The sequence below is a fragment of the Colossoma macropomum genome, unplaced genomic scaffold, assembly GCF_904425465.1.
Source record: "Colossoma macropomum unplaced genomic scaffold, Colossoma_macropomum, whole genome shotgun sequence".
Lineage (NCBI taxonomy): Eukaryota > Metazoa > Chordata > Actinopteri > Characiformes > Serrasalmidae > Colossoma > Colossoma macropomum.
Genome location: NW_023494795.1, coordinates 37324344 through 37346913, shown reverse-complemented (window position 1 = coordinate 37346913; position 22570 = coordinate 37324344). Strand labels below are relative to the sequence as shown.

Genomic DNA, 22570 nt, shown 5'->3' with positions numbered 1-22570 from the left:
AAGGCCAGTGTGAAGAGTTACAGAGACAAAGGTCTGTCTGTTAGAGGGGAAAAAAGAGGGCAGGACTGTTTTGACTCCAAGTGACCTCAATTTGCTATATAGTGTCAAAGTAGTGCCTGTAGGTATAAGACAGTGAGTATGGTTCTGGAGAGAGTGGAAATGAAGACAATCAAAAAAAGTTAAAAGTTGCAGTTTTTGCCAGTGACAACTCACTATTTTATACTCATAGAAAACAAGTGGAGAAACTATGTTGAAAGTGTGGATTCTAAACTTTCAACCAGTACAACATTTGCGTTTATGAGCTACATTTTATTTGGATTTGTTGATGTTATTGCTGTACAGACAGTCTGCATTGTTTAATCATTGAGAAATAAACAAAGGCATTCAGAGTGTTCTGATGTGAGATGTCTGGTTCAAGAGAAACCTGCTGACTAATGTTCTTTACAGTGGTGGTGTTCGTAACCAAGGGTGCCTAATGCAGCAAATGCAGATATTTTATTAATATCCTATCCAAAACGACCCCTGCATCTTTACATGTGTCTTCTGCATTTCTTATATGTAGTAGTTGTAAATATGGTATAGTAGTGGTAAATATAAAAAAAATGTTTTCTTTGGGTGTAATTTCATCCCAAGATAAAGATGGGACAAGTTCAAGATAAGATTTTTCAGAATTTTCTTTTACACAAGTAACTCGTAATTTAGGAAATACATTTTCTCTTTCAGATTCCTATCTCAAGTTAGGAAATCCTAAACTACTTGATAAGGTTGATAATTAGGTATGTCTGATAAACTGAAAGCTATAAAATATTGTGCCTGTGGCTATTGCTGTTTAACAGGGCATTTCTCCCCAGTTTGTTTTCATTTCCTAAAGCTTAAGTCAGCATTTAAATCATGCAAACACGCATTCAAGTCTGTCTCCTCATTATTCACAATTATTACACAAATATCTTATTTGGCGAGTTTTCAACAACACCAATCTATCTATTTATAATGTTTATATTGTTAACTCCTTACCATTCCCATGTATAATATAAATCAGTACCTCATGTGCAATACTCTATGTGAAATTTGGGTAAAATATTCTTACAGTGTATTTAGTTTATTTAGTTATAAATCCTTTATATTGATAATTACGTGAAGGATAGAGTTTATATTTTTTTATTTTTCACTTTTAGTATTATGGGACTAATAAAGGATTATCTTATCTTAAAACACAAAAGGTTTTTTTTTTTGGGAAGTTTTTCAACTACACAGTTAGGGAAAAAAAAACATTGCTAACACAAGTGACAAACGGTTTTGCAATATGAATAACTGTAACATCATAAGTTATAGTGAGCTTATGCTGCCTGTTACAGTTGCCTATAAACGATATATATATATATATTTTTAACAGAATGCCTAACAGTAAAAACAGAAGGTTAAAAGAGAAGTTAGGACAGTTGGTGGGTTTGTCCTAAACCTAGGATGGTATTAAGGAGATTTTGTTTAGTTAGGATGCTCCTGTAATACTCTTTAGGATAAGATTATAAACTTTTAAGAGCAGCTATTCTGTAATATCTATTATTCAAAATTCAGTCCTAGCTTCTGTAATGCAGCACTATCACAATTGCTGTGAAGAATTCTGACTGTAGGAATTTCTGTAGAACGCCGCATGTCACATCAAACCACTCTTAGTGACTTTTTGTACAACCTAATGATTTAGTTATAAAGAATTTTCATAAAAGCAGTGGAATGTTTCTTTCAAGCCCTAAAAACAACAAACCCAAACATGGTTTTGTTGCTGTTCGGGAAAGTCCAAATGAACCAGTGAATGACTGAACCAGTATCTCCTTTGAAAAGCACAAGGCACATGCGTGTGCATGTTTGTGTCCCAGCATGTGTAGGCGCCTGAGCGTACTCACCTTTGAGAACGGAAGGCAGTCCTTGTCCGCCTCTTTGTCTTTGAGCTCAAAGTCATACAGGGCCTTACACTGCGGAGGTGGCTGGGGCAGCGGCTTGATCACCTGCACAAAGCTGACGGGGAAGAAGCCGTGGATTCCGCCCACCTCGCCATGGTACCAGTTCTCATCAACCTGCCGGCGCAGGATGATGATGTCCCCTTTGCTGAACTTGAGATCACCGGGTTCTTTGCCATCGTAGTTGTATAAGGCCTTGGCACAGGGGAGCTGGGGAACACCCTGTAGGAGACAGTGAAGAGGAGGAGGGAACAGTTAGCTTAGGCCACTTTCTCAGGGATAGCAAGATTCATGGATAATGCAACATCAGCACTCAAAAGCACATTCATTTTTCAAAACATACAGGACAGACCAGGAGCTGCTGTGGAAAACGGGCACATCACACCGGAAATGGAGGGAGAGTGTGACTGTGTGCAGTATATTTTCCAAATATACCATGGTATTAAATGACATCTAAGCTTGCATTAATAAACTTGATGAAGTCATGCACGCATCATCCTATTGTCTGTATAATGACCTTTTTGAAAAGAGTATTATAAATGGGTAATCCCCATTTGAAAAGGGTATTTGGTAAGGTTGCCAGTCTTATGATATCAGTTCAATGCACAGCAGCGTAGCACTACTCGTATTTCAGCTCCTTGACCTCATACTCTACAAAATGTTTGTACAGCAAAATGTATCGGCTTTGGAATATCGTTTGGTTACCATAGGGTTTTTGATTTTTCACTTTCCCCACAGTGAAATCTGCTTAGACTTAAGAGTTCATAAAGTCTATTAAAATGAAAGTATCAATAAACAGAATCGCACAAGAATCAAAATAATTTTTTTTAAAACTAACCCAGGCCTACTCAGGGTTGGATGTGTGTGCATAAAAGACTGATTTTTATGTTCTCTTTATAAACCCTTTAGTGAATGTTTTTCAAACATCAACAAAGGACCTTAATTGAAATCTATTGAAGCAATCAACTCGTCCAAGAAGCAGTGGGAGAAATCTCTTCCTTGCGCTACAACACACATTCGATGCCAGCGCGTCTGCCACACGGACAGTGTTGATTTGTCTGTCTGACTGACTACTCACGTTGGCCTGCCTTTCTGCTGTCTGTACTGCTTTACTCACTGACTAGCCCCTTGTCTGGCAGTCCCAGAATGCCCTGGGGTTTGCCCATGGACCCATAATACTGTGGGGCAAGGCTCATTTATCAGTTTGTGAAGAGCTTTATGGTGCAGGCCCAGTCGTCTGGAACCAGTCAAAGCTCCATTCAGCAGTGACAATGATCCACAGGCAGGGGGAGGGAGGGGGCCATGGATGCAGCACTGCCCGATTCAATGAACCCCTTTCAGGCAGGACGTCCAAGAGAGTCCCCCGCCCCACGCAGCCACAAACCAAACCCCACCACGAGCTTCCTCCTCCACGTTTCACATCCAGAGCTGGGAGCGGAATCACAAACACAACAGAGCACAGACAGTTCTTATCCTTTAGACACGAGTGAAAAAGAGAGAGAAACAGAAAAAGAGTGTGGGGGCAATTGGCATGACAGAAGTGTTTTCGACTAATGAACCACAGACGTGCACAGAGGAGGATCAGCAGACTCTAACTGCTGTTAACATACTGCAGAGAGAGGGAGATATAAAGGAAGAGAAAAAGAGAGAGCAAGCAAGGGACAGGAGACAGGAAGAGAGAGAGATGGAACGGATAGAGAGGAAGACGGAGAGACAAAGATATAAAAAGAAGGACAGATGGAAAGGAGAGAGACAAAGAGAGAAAGGACAGACTGAAAAGAGACAGGAAGAGAAAGAGAGCAAGAGAGTGAGATGGAAAGGAGAGGAAGATAGACAGACAGACAGAGAGAGAGAGATGGAAAGAGAGGGAAAGAGAAAGAGAGTGGGAGGGGGAGAGAGTGACAGGAAATGGATGAAGTGGGAGAGATGAAATGAGAGAGAGGAAGACAGATAAGACGGACGGACGGACGGACGGACAGACAGAGATGGAGAGAGAGTGACAAATAGAGGAAGTGGGAGAGATGACAAGGAGAGAGGAAGACAGAGAAAATAAGTGAGAGCGGGAAGCTAGAGAGTGATGAACAGACAGAAGAAGAGAGAGAGAGCGCAATGGGGATAAGAGCAAGACAGAGGAGGGAGAGAGCAAGAAAAAAGAAGAGAGACAGAGAACAAGAACAAGAGAAATAACAGAAAGACCAGGAGAACCAAAGCCCTTGTAGAACATCACTAGAGCCATGTTCTAAAAATCTTAAAACCAGCCTAACGTGCACCTGACATACTTTAGTCACAGTTAACTAGAACTCAGTGAACAATTTACTGCTAAGAACTGCTCGTCCAGCTGTGAGCACAGCATTCCCACAAATTTACAGACACTGTGCAGCTCTCTGATAACAAACCCCAAGCCCACGGTCCAGCGCCCATCTTCAATCTCTCAGTGTTTCTCATTTTCTTTTCCTCTTTCTCACTCTTCCCTCACTCTATTCCTCCCCCTCTGTGGGCCTCTCACAGAGCCAGCTGTCAGCAGATTTAAAGACCTACCAACTTTTGCCAGAAAGAGCGAAAGGAAGAGAGGGAGAGAGAAAACATGGAGGAATATGGGAAACATCTAATGAAAAAATGAAAAGCAAGGATAGTGTGATTGCATGTGAGCATGTTTTTTTGGGTTGAGCCTCAAGTTCAGACACAACACCAAAATAACAAAACTGAAGCTTCTATGCTGACAAAACACAACTTTATATTTGTCGTATATATTTATCTGGGATCTGACAGCTCAGGTCTAGTTTGGTCAGGTTCGGACGTCATGTCTCAAATATGTATCAGGCTCAGGTTGGGTTCAAATTTCGCATTCAAGTTCTTATTGTTCACCTAACATGTTCCACAGATTTTGGCCCGCATTTTGTCACACGTTAGGTTTACTCTTCACTTTAATCTTCCTCCCTACTTTCATCACCTTAAAAGAGTTTTCACTCTTGCTGAATTTAGTAACAAGGCCCACAGGACATACATTCGTCAGAAAATGGATAAGAGATGAGAAAAAAGTGAATCAATTCAAGAGAGTACAGTTTAGTGCAGCCAAAAGGATGTTTACATTTATTTTTTTTTTTGGCCGAAGACATACTTTGAGTAAAGTGGTCTATTTACAAAATGAGTTTCTCATGCTGTGTTGCGAGAACAGCTTGACAGTTTATCCAGCATTAAAGAACGTCTGGGAATTTGTTCGAAAGCAATGCATGTTGACTGAATTTGCTGAAGTAAAATTCAGCCATAATTTTAGACAGATGATTTAATTCTGCATTATTTTCTAATTTATTTATCCATGTATTACTGTTGATAATTTGGCTCGCTCTATCATTAAAAGTGTAAAGTTTCATAAATCACTTTGGATGATGGGCCGGGTCGGGTCTGTTTTGGACAGAATTTTGTTGCACTCAGGTCAGTTTCAGAGAAAACTTGACGTGGCCCAGGTCGAGTGGGTTTCATCCAAACTTAACAGCAACTAAGTTCTCAGGCTATACTCTGGTTCGGACCAAAATTTCAGGGCCAAGAGTCAGAAGCATTCCTAATTTACATTGTTGAACATCCTGCATGTAAGAATGGTCCACAAAATACTGTTTAAACTGATCTAACTCAACAGTGGTTGCCTCCTAGTGTGTTGAAATTGCTTACATGTTTTTGTTGGATTTTTACTCAGGTTCTCCCCCTTATTTAGTCATCGCCAGTTCCCACACACAGGCTTGGACTCCCCCTATCACACTGTGGGGGAGGAGGTCTTCCTCCTCTCAGTCTTAGACTCCTGACAGCTGAGGTGACGCCAAGAATTAAAGCTATGATCTTGTCTCCTGAACAGGCAGTTAGAGAGCCGTACCAGTCTGAAGCGAATAATAAATTAAAGAAACAATTAAAAGATATCAAAAGTTTACAAACACTACAGAAAACATTTTAAATATTTTTGCTCAAGCCAAATTTATATAACTGAGCATGAGGATGACAAGAAAAATTAATTTAAAATTCAGCAAGTTTGTCACCCCTGAATGTCTTAATTGCCTAATCAAGTGATAATAAGCAATAAGCTAATAACAATAATAATAATAATGATGATATGATAATAATAATAAATTATTTTTATTATTAACAACAACAACAAGAACAACAAAAACAACAACAACAACAACAACACAATTATTATTATTATTATTATTATTATTATTATTATTATTATTATACTACTACTACTACTACTACTATTATTCATAAGCTGAATCCCAGCAAAGTCCCAGCCCTCCAAAGTCAGAAGACTGAGAGGTGGATGCCATCAGCCTACCTCTCTTTTTGGCTAGACAGAGAATATTAAAAACATTCGAGTTGACTTTTCTCTTTTATACAGTGTAAAGAGTCATGATGGTTGAGTCATTCTGTATGGTCTTGTCCAAACTACTTAATTGCAAGGGCAAATAGCCTACTGAAACTTCCTCTCTGCTTTTGCCTGAGTTGTAGTGCATGGCCTCACTAAATATACTGGCAGAGATGACTAGAATGTGGATCCACATGGCTACAAGATCCAGCGAAATCCAGGAACGCAGATAGGAAAGGAAGTCTTCGAATGTTGCCAGGATCTAGTTCAAGCTTCAGCAGATGTAGCAGCATACTGATTCTAAATCAGTCACACTGCCATGGTGTACAGTGTTAGTCTAAGCCAATCCAGCATTGTATTATGAGTAAAATAAGCCCTCAATGCAAGAATGTATTCTGAGGAAAAATTAGAGAACAAACAGAGCACCAAATGCATTCAATCACACCCAGTCTTCTTCATCTGTGTTCAGTCTTTCAGCACCTGTGCTGGTCTGGACTGGACTGGGCTGTGGGAGCCCGGCTGTAAAAAGCGAAAAGGAGGAAGCAGATAACGCGCCGCGACTGGTGCACTCTTGTATTATTAGACCTGCACTAACGCTGAACTCTTTCAGAGCAGCACTATCTCACCGCAGTCTGTCACCGGCTGACAGGTTCAGGTGCCTATTCCAGCACTAATGAGGCCTGGGTAATGAGAAACTAATGAGTTCTCACCCGATCTGAGGAAATGAATCAAAATAAAGGCACCGTCTACGCCTTCACGCACATGCTGAGTAGGCACTGAAGCAATGTAAATGTCAGGAGCCATAAACATTTAGGATCTTAAGAACCACTCAAATTTGCTTCTGTAGAAAAGCTTATGTGCACATACGGCACTAACTGATCATATAACTGTATAATGCAGACATACTGAAATCATCTTTAACCAACCACTTAACATTTGATGCAAAAAAAACAGTCCTTCAGAAGTGACTGCCTCCAGTAGCCCCCATCCCATGCTATCCTTTGTCTTTATGATATGTATGGTACGTATATGTGCTGTGCATCAAATACAGTTCGATTTTATGTAATAAACCATACTGATAAACTGGAATGATATCCATTGTTCTATTAAATATTTCTAAGAGGGACAACCTCTGTGGCAATAAGCAAATTTCACAATAAACATATACTGTTGTTTCTGAACCACAACTTGATACATTTTCTATACAGTTAAAGAGAGTGGCACCATACATTTTGCTTTTATTTATTTTTTGTGCTACCCAAAAAAGACAACCATGCCCGTTGAAGGGATACCACACTATTTTCTTAAAAGATAAAAAACAAGTTAAATAATATAAACAAAGAGGAACATCGACATGTGATGGGCAAATTTCTATGCTGCACATCTATGCTTGGAAAACATGCATTATGATGGCTCATAATAATGAAAGTAAACAAAAACAAAAAAAACAAACAAACTGTAAGGCTAAAAAATTCAACAGTTTTATAAGTTCTCTCACAATCTCTTCTTGTGTTTCCTTGTGCTGGCTGAACTCAGGGCAAGAGGGAATTTTATAAGGTGGTTCAAGCACTCCTTGTAAACTGCAGAAACTAAGATTTTCCACAACCGAGTCAGGACACAAACCGGAAGGTTTAAACATAGTCATGTTTAAAGTCAGGGAGTGACTTTTCTGTTTAACCTGTTCAGAATCGGCTCTTGGTTGCTCTCTCTGCTCACCATTTCAATCAGCTTGGCTAATAAACCATCCAATACAGGCTGACCCAAATAATGGTATACAGACTTTTTTCCACAGGTCTGGTGATTTGAGAGCAGCATCGTGCCCCCCACCACCCCCCCATTTATGGTTATCTCTCTTAGGAGTATCATGGATTGTTTCAAATATCTGTAAAATGATTCATTTCAGTGTCCAAGCTCACATTTTACATCACAAACTATAGCATATAGTGTTGAAATCCACCCAAACCATATGCAGTTCAAGAAAATTACTTGTTTTCCTTAACTGTGCTATCACCAAGTGTGGCTGTCTTGTTTTGGCAATTGGAGTAATTGAAAAGAAGAAGCATTTTTTTTCTTTCTACTTCTGTATCAAGAATGTATTGTATTGCGGTGAAAAACCCACGACACACATATTGTCTACTCTGTCTCCATCTCAAGATCTGTGTCCTGCTGCTGTCCTGAAAGATTTGCTATCGCCTTGGGTCACTGTGGACTCATCAGGTGTTGTGTAATCTATCAGAGCTGTTTTAATCTGTTTTGGTGGCTAATGAAATTAGTGCTGGGAAAGTGGCCTGGCACACAGCACAGAGCATCGACATAACATGTCAACAATCAACTAGCACTGTACACATGAGAGCGCACGCACAAACAGACACACATAGAAAATTAAGGTCAGTATTTCTACATGATCAGATATAAACAAGCAACTGGCTCTGATATTCCACTAGCATTTAAGCCATGGCATACACTAACAGATCACAATAATGGAGAGCATCTCACTCTTATTCTAAGTCTTTTACAGAATTTCTTGCCTTTTTATTGGAGGGCAGAGAAAGGAATCAAGTTTTATCAACCAAAAAGCAATCAGCATCCTAAATCTCATCATTATCACTTAAATATGGACTGTAAATTTAGACAAAATCAATATCATCTACAGAAATATCACACTAAACAATATGATCATGATTCAAATTCAGTTTTCAATAAGTGAGTATTACAGAGCCTTATCCTATACCTTACATTTTTCCTGATGGTCATATAATTTCCAGATAGCTACCACCTAGGCTAGCACCAAATATTACACAACAGCAATAGTAATTCATCATCCTAGTCATCAATAGTATCAATAGTGCTCCAATTTGGCAATATTCTGTTTTCCAACCAAATGAACACAGAGAACTACTACCAATTTACAAGTGTATCTCAGGATACATCATCCAGTGCAGTACACTGAAGGTCTGTCCAATCACCCAACTCGCACCCATTTCTGGACAAGCTCATCCATTTCACTCCCTACCAGAGTAGATCTTTTGTACCTGAGTTTTTGTATCTTTTGCATGCTCCCCTGCATCCTTTACCAAACTGAAATGCTATATTACCAAGTAATGTTAAAAGTATGTATTGGCGCAGTTCATTAATTTGTAGTTAATTAGTTGGTGGTGTTCTATAGCTTACTATAGAAATCTTTTCTATCGGATACATTTTTTAACTAACCACAGATTAGAATGATTGTTAAAGTTAAGCCATAAAAAAATACATAAACTTGTATGTAAACAATATTTTGCATATCAGAACTTTCACAATTATTGCAATATTTGATAATATCAATTATAGACCAAAGATTTTACCATACGACACAAACAAACCTGAAACTGGACCATATTTGTAAAGTGGTTGCCTTAAAAGTTCTGGTTATTAAGGCAATAAAATGCACTCTCGCATTTTCAACAAGCAGCTCCTCTTTTGACGTACATGCCGACCCTTCACCTTTGTTTTTCTCTCTGCAAGCTCTCAATAACTATTGCCTGAATCACTAGTACTCTTCCACTGCTGACCAATCGGGTAGTGTAGTGTACACCCAGCTTAAGAAAGAAACTAGCCCAAACAGTGTAGTACAGTTAACTGGTCCCAGGGGGGATGCAGAGTTGAGCTGTGGGACGGCTGCAGGTAACTGCTGAGTCTTAGGATTTGTTTTTACAGGCAAGAACAGGTAGCTCTGTTTTTACAGGCAGTCCTTTGTTCTAAATCTCCCTGCAGCCTATAGGTTTTTATTAGGTGCTATTATTAGGGGTGTGGAGGAGTAGCTAGACAGGGTACTGTCTTAAACTCAAACCCCTTAAACCCCCAAGGAGGTTCCTGTCTGGGATTTACACACACATATGATCAAGGAACTAAGAAGGCAATTCTCCAAGGGTCCAACAGCACATGCAGGAATGCATCCAACACTTTTCCTCCTCTACTTCACCACTGTTTACTGATCTCTGCACCAAATGGAGGTCATGTGCTCTTGTTGACACAGGGCTTTAGTGTGCGGGGGTGGAGTAGGGTGGCCATCTTGTTTTGATTACAACCCCATTAACTGAAATGGGCTCCTAATGGCCTTGTTTACAGCTGGTGGGCAGTTAGCCGCCCTGTATCCTAGACTCCGGTCTTCTGTGGTCCATGCCATTGTGGTGCCTGCACTACTGGCTCCATTCTGCTCCCCTTCCCAGAAGCAATTAAGTCTGCAATGAGCCTCCCTACTCATAGACTGCCTCAATTTAACGAATATTCACTTTCGTGACAGCCAATTAAGTAATAATTGAGCAATCCTTTATATCCTCCGCCCACAAACATGCTACTTCACAGAAACTGCTGTAAGGTTGGACAAGCTTTACAAAAATCACATTTCAACCTAATAAATTTAGATGGGAGTTTAGATTCACTACACAGTGTTTTATGGTTTAAAATGCCACCCTACTGAGCTAGTCAGCATTTCTCCTACTATAAAATAGGCCAGGCAGCCTGCCCAACTCACATGGCACCCAGACGGATGTGTTTTTTGGCCAAAATAAAATGTATTTTAAAATGTGAAGAGTAGGCTTGAGCCAACTGACGGGTTGAACTGTCAATCACCAACATTTTCCATTGATCCTGATGGTCGATTTTAATGCCTGAAAATACAACATCCAAGGCTTTAAGATAAACAAAGATAATCATATGTGTTTCGTTTTCTTTAAATGTGTAACACTGGTCCGTGTCCTGATTCAGCCCTAACATGGTTTCAGGATTTAGGAGATTCTGTAGCAAAGCGAGATTGGCTAAGAGGGTGACTGAACGATGGCACATAAACCTAGTAAAGCTGCACTCCATTCATCCCATGTCTGGAACAGAGCTGATCATTGATAAAGCAGTGTAATACAAACTCCCTATCATTCCAATAGCATTTCGCAAGCCCTAATAATCAAAAGCAGATTTATTTGGGCTTTCGTTCAAACTGTATATTAACAGTATTCTTAGATATTTCTATAGAAATATGTGCAAATTATTCTTTGGCCCAGTATGAACTGCAAAGCACTCAGATGCCCATCAATTTTCTGATATGAAATTAACTGAATACTCCTGTATGTATGAATGTATTTTTAAAAGTAATTTTGTGCAATAATGCTACTCCAGCCAGATGTGTTTGATGACACCACATACGGGCGACAGCACTTGTAGCTTTGTCAACCACTGCACAGGCAGGTTGGAAAGTCAATTACAAAAAAAATGCAATATATTTAATTAGCTTGAAAAGGATTTTTGTAAGAGTTCTGTAAACAGTCAAACAGTCGCTACAAACAAAATGCATCTGGGGGTGAAGCACGGACAGGTGAATTGGTACGAAGAATAAGACTGGCCATAATGTTGTGATGAGGGCCCATCATAAGCCAGTGACTTTCATTTTGAGACGGGTTAGCCTAACAAGGCTAAAGTCCAGGACTGAAGAGGTCAATGTGTAGCTAGCCAGATACCTATCCCAGCTAATCAGAGCGCAGAGCAGCGCTTCCTGTCCTTTCTGGCTGTCTCAGTGAAGCATAATTCTAATCATTATCCCACCATCGACGGGGTCACCTGTCTCTTCACCTTTGACCTTTAAGCTGGAACGACAGGGGGTTCTGGTCCCTCTCGACACATCCTGACAAAAGTGAAACTTCAGAATTCTGGTTTCCATGGAAACTTCACCACAAGAGTTCTCTTCTTTTTCTCTCCCTCTCAATCTATCTATTCCTCTCTCTCAGGCTATTTATGGGACTTCATGCCAATCATGAATGCAGTGAAGCACTGAAAACATGGGGGGTATGAGAGGCTTCAGGGGCTTTAATGGTGAAAGTCCGGACAAAAATAGTGTTTTTTTTAGTGCCTCCAGAGGAAACACATAGTGGTAGAAAAGAAAAAGACAAAAATCAATATAAAATAACAGCAGTGTGCATAAGTGCAGAGACCAACCTATGTTTATTCAATTTTCACGCCCACATTAAGCACATTTTCTTTTGATAAAAAATGACAAACACATATTTAACAAAAAATTACACAGAAGCCTAACTAACTAAATATATAATATCAAATTTTTCAGTAGTAAGGTTGTCCTTCCCTTGCCTTACTTACCAGGAGACTTGCTTTCAGCTTTTCAAAGAATTTTTCATAGAAGTATATGTATCTCAAACATATTCAGTGATGCTGAGGTCTGGACTCTGGGGTGTTCAGTTCATTGTTCTGAGAACATCAGCAGCTTTTCTGTGTGATTTGCATATTGTCTTCTTTTTGGTCTATTTTCTTTTCTCAGTGAGGCTTCTTGACAGCTACACATCTTTTCAAACACATAGTGTTCAGTTGTCTTTTCTCAGTGGAAGGATGGACAGAAACGCCTGTGGATTTTTTTCAGATCTGAAGCAGCTTGATTTTCTCCTCTCTCTCAAAGATGAAAGCTTTAAATTCTGCTTAACTGATGGTGATCGTTTTGGTGGTCTACCAGGTCTTGCATAGTTTTTAAGAGTTTCATTTTCTCTAAAGCTTTTAATAATATTTGAACTCATATTTGGAAAAGTTTCCCTTTTTGTGCCCATTTTCCTTTTGCTTTCCTCTTCCTTAGGCAAGTGTACTGTCTCATATCTAATCTCCTCTGAAATAGATTCTGGAAAATTACTAACTTGCATTTAATGGCTGTTTAGACAGGAAATGAAATAAATGAAGGTTGGTCTCTGACTTCTGCGCAGTATATTCCATTCTGATTGCTGTCTTTCACTCCTTTTTTAAAAAACACATGCAGCTTACTGTGAAGTTTTGATGGTTTGCAGTTTGTGAGAGGTAAAAAAGAAATAACTGCCAAGAGCTTACAGTGAGCTAAATTTAATTCAGAGCACCCAAACAAAAACACTTCAGGTTATTAATAGAGAGAAATACAAAGAGGCTCAATAAGCAAAGATAGCACGTAAAAAAGACAAAAGCCTTGAAAAAGAAGACAGAATGAAGCAATAACACACACACACACACACACACACAAACACACACACACACACACACACAGTCAGTTATCTGGAGACCAGATGTGCTTCTGGATCAGGATCACACATGAACCTGATCCCAGCAGCTCTCTCTACTTTTACCTCTCCTTCTCTTCATCTCTCGAATTCCCTCAGTTTACGCTGTCTTAAATGTTCTCCTCAATTCACATTGTTCTAGAACATTCTCCACATTTACATTCTAAAATGTTCTCCCCATTCAGATTGTTCTAGAATGTTCTACTTGTTCATGCTGTTCTAGAAATCATGTCGTATTCACGCCATTCTACAATGTTCTTCTCAGTTGATGCTGTCTAGTATGTTCTCCCCATTCACAATGCTCTAGAATGCCATACATTCTGTTCTACAAGATTCTGCTCTCCATTCACACTTTATTCACACTCACTCACTTCCATTTGTTTTCTTAGGATTTTGTTATAAACACTCTACAAGCACCAACACTAGGAAGCGTTTGTTGGGTCAGCGCACAGAAACACTTCGCTGTGGTATTATTACCACACACCCTCTCTACAGCCATCATTATGACACACCTGCTCCCTAATCACTGACTTCCATAAATTCCCTTCTCTGCATGTGCCCAGCCTTCAAGCATTAAACTACAATTTGTGGACGCATGGGAATCGCAGCCATTTACCCTGATTGAGACAAGCTGCCTGGGCCTGGTGTGGAAGGTCTCGTGGGAGTCAGAGTCCTTGAGTGTGATCAAAGCTGCCTGGGCCTAAAATGTGTCGACAAATGAACCATGAGGCGGCCATGTGTAGAACTAGAGGAGCAGAAGACTAGAAAACTAGAGCGAAGATTCATTTTGAGGCAGAAGGCGTCTTTTCATCGAGTGAAACATTAACCATATGGAAGTGCTGAGGCGGGGGCACTTTGTAAGCTACAGATTAGTCATCAAACACAGAGTGTTTTAGCAGGGAGGGGGTCCACAGTTTATGGAAGAATTATGGAACAGTGCAAGAACCCATGTGGTATTCATAAAGTGGCTGAGTAAGAGAGTCTGTGTATGCTTTGTTTTCAAGTATGATTTGGAGAGCTGAATGGAAAGGCCAAGAGAAAGGAAGGAAAGTTAGAGTGTTCTATGGTCCTATAAAAGCATGAAGACCGATTAGGCCTTAAGAGTTACTGTGTTCACTCAATAAGGCTGGCTTTACACGGTGAAACTGTAACAAAACTTTAGGTGCTTGAAACCTACAAGAAACTAAACTTCACAACCTGCATAATGTAAAGCGTCCTGCAACTCACTTGAAACTGAGCTGCAACAGCTGCAGATGCCTCAACTTTGAAAAACATGTTTCATGAAACAGCAAATCAAAACACCATGACCTCAAGTTACCTGAGTCATGACAACAAACAAACTCAAGTTTCTTAAAGTTCTGGCTACTTGTGCCAGCGTTAGTCTGCTATTACCATGATCTGCATAGCATAGATCCATTTTCTCCTCAATGAACTTGCAGTGCCTCTACAGCAGAATGTGCGAAGCATTATGTACATAAGTGCTACTTAAGCTATTACTCTATACACACATACACACACACAAAACAGATTATAAATTTAAAAAGTACAGAAAGAATCATAGAAAAACATAACAGCAATGAGAACGGCAATGACCGAGTAAAGAGGCTGCAAACACGGAAATAAATACTTCATATGGTGAGAACAATAGTGCTTTTGCTTCATGTAACATTATGTTGCATGCAACTCACCATGTAAAGCCAAGAGTGTACGTAAGTTAGTCTGACTGTATAATCTGTATGTATGTGACTCTGACTGTCCATATTTCTCTTCTCAACTGTCCAAAAAATGTGTGCATGTGTCTAACTACATGACCTCATTCACATGGCAAAGACAAGTTGTGGGTGGGCTGGATCACAGGCCGCTTGGCTGAGTGCAGTAGAGCCAGTAAAGCAGAACTTCTGCTGTTACTAGCCAACACACATACACGCACGCTCTGGACACAAAAGCCAAAAATCCAGACAATGGGGAGGGTGGCTTAGGAGACTGCAAAAAGAGACTGTTGTGAGAAGTCAGAAAGAATACCAAGCAAAAAAGAGTAAAAAAAAAGTAAAGAGAAATAAAAGAAATAGTGAGTTTGTCCCTCTTTTTGTGGCAGTTACAGCCTCTTTTCATCTGGGAAGGCTTTACACTAGATGTTGGAACATTGCTGTGAGGATCTGTTTCATTTAGCCACAAAAGCCTTAGTAAGGACAGGTACTAATGTTGTATGATTAGCTCTGGATCACAAACACCACTCTAAGGACCAATCCCATTTCTTCCGCCAGCTTCTTGTTTGAATTTTCCCGTTCCACCTTAAATGGTGCAGCAGTTACATTCTGGCGCTTCAGGCATCAGAGCTGCTGGACTATTTAAGGTGGAACGGGAAAGTTAGCTAGCTAGCTACCGAAACATTAGCATGCTATTAGCGATTTTTTATGCTTGTTATGAAGAAAACGACCATAAAACATTGAAACGACATTAAACTAAGATAATACAATAGTTACTGAAATTTTTTAACTGAGAAAATTCCCACACTTGTGTGTTTCTTTGGTCGCTCGTGCAGCCATCTTGCTGGTTTTTCTTTTTTTCTGATAACACATGTTTGGAGTGTGCCTCTAAAAAAACCTCCGTTTGGAGGGCCATGTAGCCCTAACACTTCGCCCTACCCCTCCATCTCAACAAAATTCGGGACACCCTTACCCTAGACGTGAATGCGCAAAACAGAGGGCTAAGGGCTAAGTGGTAGGGGCAAGGGGTGAAATGGGATTGGGCCTAACTCAACCCAACTGTACTGAAATGAGCTCCATCACTTTAGAGAACAAAATTCCACTTGGGCTATATACCCTAATGGGTGGCACTGAGCATGGTGGCTCATGTGCAGCTGCTGCAAAGCATCCCATTCCATTGACAATGCATTTCTTTGGATTTTATACAAGTTATGTGTGCAGCTGAATGCCTGTGTCAGCAATGAGTGCACCTTACAGTAGCTAAATTCACTAGTTACAAGCAGTGTCCGGATGCTTTTGGACGCACAGCGCATATTACTCTGATGCTTCAAAGCTATGATTCGGAGTTCAAAATCATGCCCTTAATTTAAATTTCCTTTTCCCAGCTTCTCCATCCCCTCTCCATCTATTCTGTCCTCCAGAGGTTCCTGTTCTCTTTTGCAGTCCTGCAACTTCCCCCTCTGTTTCACTCAGATTTCCTGCACTCCATTTCATAACTGTTCCTTTCACTTTTCTCCCTCAGCTGCATCCCACATCTCACATCTTCCTCTCTCCATCTGCCGCTTTCCTCCCTCTTCTGCTTTTCCATCATTCCACTAGTCATTCTCCTCTGCTCTGCCCTATCACTTTATCCATCACATTCACTCACGCACACACACAAACCACAGAAAGAGAAAGACCGAAGGAAAAAAGAGCAAGAGTTTTTTGTTTTGTTAATCTTTGGCACAGCCAATTAACATCTGCCCACAGTCAGACCAACAGCATGGTTCGTTCTCTCTGTCGACCATTTCCCACATTACTCATTCCCTTCTCTCTCAACTACTCCTCAAGCTCCAGCACTCCTCATCCTACTGTCCCTCAAGGACAGACAAACTCTCTCCAACACTCACTCTCACTGAGTGAAAGCATACTGCACATTTCAGATGACATCAGGAAAAAAAAGATGGAAAAAAGGAGACAGCCCATGCGTCAACCTCAAAATCCTTCAAGTAACTAGAAAACAAACAACATTTTGGCTCCAGTTGAACAATGACAAATAGTGCAGGATGTCTATACAGCTATGCTGCTTTTCAGTTTTTCTTAGCAACCCTTCTGATAGATAATGAGCATTATATCCATGATAATTTCCATAAAACAGCAGTTTTCCTGTTTCCAAGTGGTTTAATTTGACTTTTTTGTAAATCCTATTTTAACTGCAGAGCATGTCATTTACTGGGTTCTTCAGATTGTTTTTAGAAACTCTGAAGTCCACAAAAATTAAATAAATAGTGGGTTTCTTTTCTGCAACTGTGCATTTACAACACTGTATAAAAGATCCCTTTGGTTTCTTTGTAGGAGAAAATAATGGAACAAAACAGTCCAAATAAAAAGTTATGTTGAGTTTTTTGAAGTCCTATTTGGGGATTAGGGATTAGTTTTAAAGTTTGTGAAGGTGGGATTTTACCACAGGCCATGTGTAATATTCATTAACAATGCATACTGGATATGAAATCCGGGTATAGCTAGAGCTGTCCATTCATGCTGAAGTTATAAGAAGTGTTTCAGCCCAGGCTGCTTTTTGAATGACTCAATACAGGGAAGCCAAACAGAACAGACATTATTTACATATATTAGTCTTATGGGCACATTAACAGAGCCAGAGTTTCATTCTAGAGATTAAGCAAGGTTGGAAAATGGTCACATAAAAATGAAATATATTTTTGACACATAATGCCACACAAACATTATAAGCGGATCTCAAAGAAAAAGATAAAATGGATATGGGCATTTTAGGTGAAAAAAAAAGGTTCTTACACAACACATTTGTCTGCAAGTACAAAACATGACCAAACATTTATTTTAACTGTAATTTCATTGTAAGTTTATAATCAACAGCCAAAATTGGTGCATAAAATCACATTTTACCTGCCATTTTACATGTTTTTAAGTTGAACACTTTGAAATATTCCATAATACAGATACATTATGGAATATTTATTGATATGGAATCTAGGGCTGTTTCTACAGTCTGTTTTATAGTAGGTACAAGCCATTGGATTTCTCCTGCCTCAAGAACACAGAGTCCGTCTATAATAATGACATTAACCTCACCTCCTTACATAATTTCCACATAATTTTTAATAATTCCAACCGAATAGTGCTTAAGACATTCTTTAAGCACACAGTGCCAGCACTTAGGAAGCAGAGATTAATTAACTTTATTAAGGCTAATTTAAATATAATCTAATTCAATTATGTTAAAAGTTTTATTATACTTAATATAACTTCAAACGTCCAGCACTAGTGACATTTTTGTTTCACATGTTTTTGCAGTAGCACAAAAAGCAGAGGCTAAATTTTAGAATTTCGCCATTCTGATGCTTGTGTTTAATCGATCTGAAGAAGTGAGGGTGTAGCCTGGGAATAAATGTTGCTTTGGCAGGACTGCAGACTGGCCAAACAAACAGAGCTTCCCGACTTCACCGCAGAGAAGAGCCAGCAGAAGGACATGGGATACGCTACTGTCTATTACAAGAACAAATGCATGCACACATTTCTTGTAAAGTGCAATAGTGCACATAAATGTTTATGCACATCTGAGGTTGAGCGAATAAGAGTGATGTTTATGTTTCTCTTTCTATATGGCAACACACATACATACAGAGAGAGAGAGAGAGAGAGAGAGAGAGAGAGAGAGAAAAAAAAGGGGGGGGGGATACAGAGAGAGACACACACACATACAGCCAAATCTCACACCTAACTGTCTAGAACTTTCACTCTCCAGCTGGTCATTGGGTACACAGTGCATCCGGAATGCACTGCTCTCAACCAAAAGCATTATAAGTCCATATAATTCATTACCAGCAGCTCCCGAAATGCATGTAAGTAAACAAACAACTAGATTACTACAACTCAACACTCCTACACTTCTGTACAGAAGGAGTTTTGAGGTCTGGAGTTCTTGAGAGTTCTTTGTCCAGCAAGCTAGCTTTTAAATGTAGTATTGTATCACAAAGCCTTCAGGATGTTTACAATGGAAACATCAAGTGTGCACTTCAAGTCAATATAAGTAAACAAACTATGGATGCATCAGCTAGTTGAGCTTGGGACTTTAACTACAAGTGTGTCTCATCTCCAAAAGAAAGACATTTTTCAAGATTAGGATATTTTAGTTACACATTTCACAACTGTGTAACACATTTAACTGCAGAAACAAAAACAATGTTCTCTTTTCCACTTTCATGGATGGGTTTCTCCTCAGCATGTTGAGTTTAATCATGTTTTTACAAAAGTTGGACAGCTTAACCACATTGCGTTGATGTTCCACCCCACGTATTTTTGCTGTGGTGGAACATCAACGCAATGTGACATGACATGTCTAAATAGAAATAGGGTGTCCCTTCAAAAACAACATGAAGAGGCTTGATGAAAAGTAAGAATTATTACATAATAATTGTAGCTAAAAAAACAAAACTACAAAGAATCACTGGTAGCACCACCTAAATTGCTACAATACATACAGATTTAAAACAGTATGTTTCTGTTATTTGTTTTTAAGAAGTGTGTTAACTGAGAACTGACACGTCAGTCAGTAAAGCAATATATAAGAAATTGTTGGAGCATCTAAAAATCTATATTGCATATAATACAGATTATACATATTCTGAATGGTCATCAATCACAAACTGTTCACATGAGTTAAGCCCTATTATTTGGCAACCAACAAAAATGGCCCTTGTTCTGTCATTTGCTCAGTATGTTAATTTTTGAGGGAAAATACTCTACCCACGCAACAGAAAAAGAAAATACAAGACGGTCTGTGACGAGACTTCACTCAGTCAGTCATGCTAATGTTGTGCAAAATTATATATATATATATATATACATCATACTACATATATACACACATATACACATACACACACACACACACACACATATCATAGTAAAAAAACCCACCTCCACTCAAAAACACGCCTACAACATATCAATGTGGTAAATATCGCTCACATTTGTGAAAACTAACATCATGGTTTTAGACAACCATCATTCGATATCGATTCAGCACTAATGTATCATGCAGTTCACAACACAGACATTCTCTTCAAGCACACTCAACTGGAATATCTGACTACTGTCATGTCTCTCAGAGCACACTCAACTGATGTTAATGCTCCACTGGAGAACTCATTGTTAAAAGCAACTTCGGGATTTGACGCACCAACCAAATATACCACTAATGTGATTACAGCCTTTACAGATCAATTCATTTAGAGGCCATAATTACACTGTTTGTGTACTAGCCAACATGTACCATCTCCCTACCGTCGAGCAAAACAAACACTCATGTGATTTTTGTTCAATATAGGCCTGTGCAGCTAAGAGAATCCTCTTGTTTGGAACCCTGGTTAAGCTGGGTTGGGGTAGTCCTCCTCCTACTACCACCACCACCACCACCACCACCGCTACTAACAACACCAACAACAAGTCTGTATGAAAGTCTGTATGAAATGTCTATGAGGGGCAGTATGAGAGCAGTCCTTTTTCATCATTCATGGAAGACCTAAATTTAGAGCTGGGCGATATGGCCAAAAATGTTATCACGATAAACAAAATTCATATCGTTCGATATCGATACATATCGCGATAAATGTCAAATCATTGTTTCTTTCAAGTTTGAACGCTGATTTTTGCTCCTGGGTGGTTAACTGCTGTTTTAAACTATCCTTTATGGTCTGAACATGATGAACACTTGCCAAACAGTGGAACATGTCACAAATCTGTCATGGGAGAGTGGGAGAAAGTGTCTGGTGAGCTGTTTTTACCAGCTGGAAAAAAATGGTTAATTTTGTAACAGTCATAATTTAAGAAAGAAAACAGATTATTTTTAGCTGGTGACGAGCGCTCGGCTACCCCGCTACAAATGACATCACAGTATTCAAACACCAGCTAGCGACGACTGGATTCCTCTATATTATCGTAGTAGTTTAAGGGGTGAACCGCAAAATATCAACACTAGACAAACAGAGTCCTCCTTTTAGGTACGTTTAAACTGAAAGCGGTGCTTTTGTGTCTTGTTTGATCTACAGTATCATCAATTCTCTGTGTTGTGTGAGTGACAGAGTGCTGCTTCAAGTTAGCCAGCTGCTAAAAACAGCTAGCCTGGAAAGCTAGCGCTCTCCCGCTTTCCAATGCCTCACAGCTTCCTCAGTTTACTTTCCTTTAAATCAGGGCTGTAATTTACATGAACCCATTTCCTTCTTTCACTTTTGTTGCTTGTGAACGCACCAATACTTAAATATGACTGCCCGAGCGCTGTAATAGCTCTTTAGTGGTGAGGATTGTGATTTAACGCTGCTAAAGCTGGTTAGGATGTACGGAAAGAGGTGAGTTCGCTGTAGGACAGTATAGTTACACCATTGACCTCGTCACTCACGCTCGGTCACAGGAGAACAGATCGCCTGTCGCTCCGCTCAAACAGGGAATGTATAACTCTGCATTTCAGCCGTTGCTAAAGACTCATCTTACTCTGGCCCCCTCCCTCTCTAAATCATGTCGAAAATTCGGAAGTGCGCCCTCTCCTGGCGACAGCAGAGTAGTGTCGCTTCCTTGCAGTAGAAAAAGCCACCAAGGCTTTCGCTAGAACGAGTGTGAGAACGGTGTATTATATCGAACATGTAGCAAACATGTCGTATCGCTCTATTGAGGAAAAGTTATATCGCGATAATTAGCGTTATCGTTTTATCGCCCAGCCCTACCTAAATTTATGAAAGATTTAAATTCTCTGAACAGTCCGCCATTTATTTCCTATGGTTGGAAAAAAAAATCTAAACGAACACTGTCTGAAAACCATACTTATGATATCTGTTTTGGCTGTATGAACCTATTAAACTGCATGATTCTAGCCAGAAAACCACAGCCTGTGAAAATGGTACAACAAACAAACTGAATAATATTACAAGGAACAAGTTTGTCAAGCCAAATTTATAATAACAGACCATTTCTCACACTTCTGCGTTGGTTAATGTGGAAGCTTAATTAGCAGCGTTACGTGACTTCTGGTCGAGTTGTGCACAACGACTGAGACCACTGCCTGAAAGAAATACACCAATAATATAACCAAATAGCCTTGCCTCTATCAAGTTTATATATGTCCAACTTCAGCTGAAAAGCTCCGCTCAACATGTATCACTTTTAATGAGACAACCGATCAAAAAAGGGTAAAACTGAACAAGAGAGTCAATGCATGCTGTACTGTATTAAAGATTTACTCGTGTTTGTGAATGAAAATGCTCAGCCCAAAGACGTTGTTCAGCGCACTCGTCAACACTGCTAATGTTTATATGGGAAGCATTAAATCTGGTGGACCTGGTGGACTTTTTCTCCTCAAAAATGAAACGCAATAAGTGCTAGGAGGTGCGATGTGGTGTTGAACATCTACAAGAGGTCCGCTCCACATCTCTGCTTCGCAAAACTTGTCTTGCACAGATTCCATGCAGTTCAGACTCGGATTGTTTTGTGCAA

At 39.6% G+C, this 22570-nt stretch overlaps 1 protein-coding gene across 1 annotated transcript in view; it reads right to left on the bottom strand.

The window, feature by feature from the left end:
- sh3rf1 (SH3 domain containing ring finger 1) overlaps positions 1 to 22570 on the bottom strand; it is a 69478-nt gene that overhangs the window by 26167 nt on the left and 20741 nt on the right. Inside the window, exon 3 of the mRNA XM_036582348.1 lies at positions 1902 to 2177. Coding sequence (XP_036438241.1) covers positions 1902 to 2177 — 276 coding nt within the window. The remainder of the gene's footprint in view (positions 1 to 1901; positions 2178 to 22570) is intronic.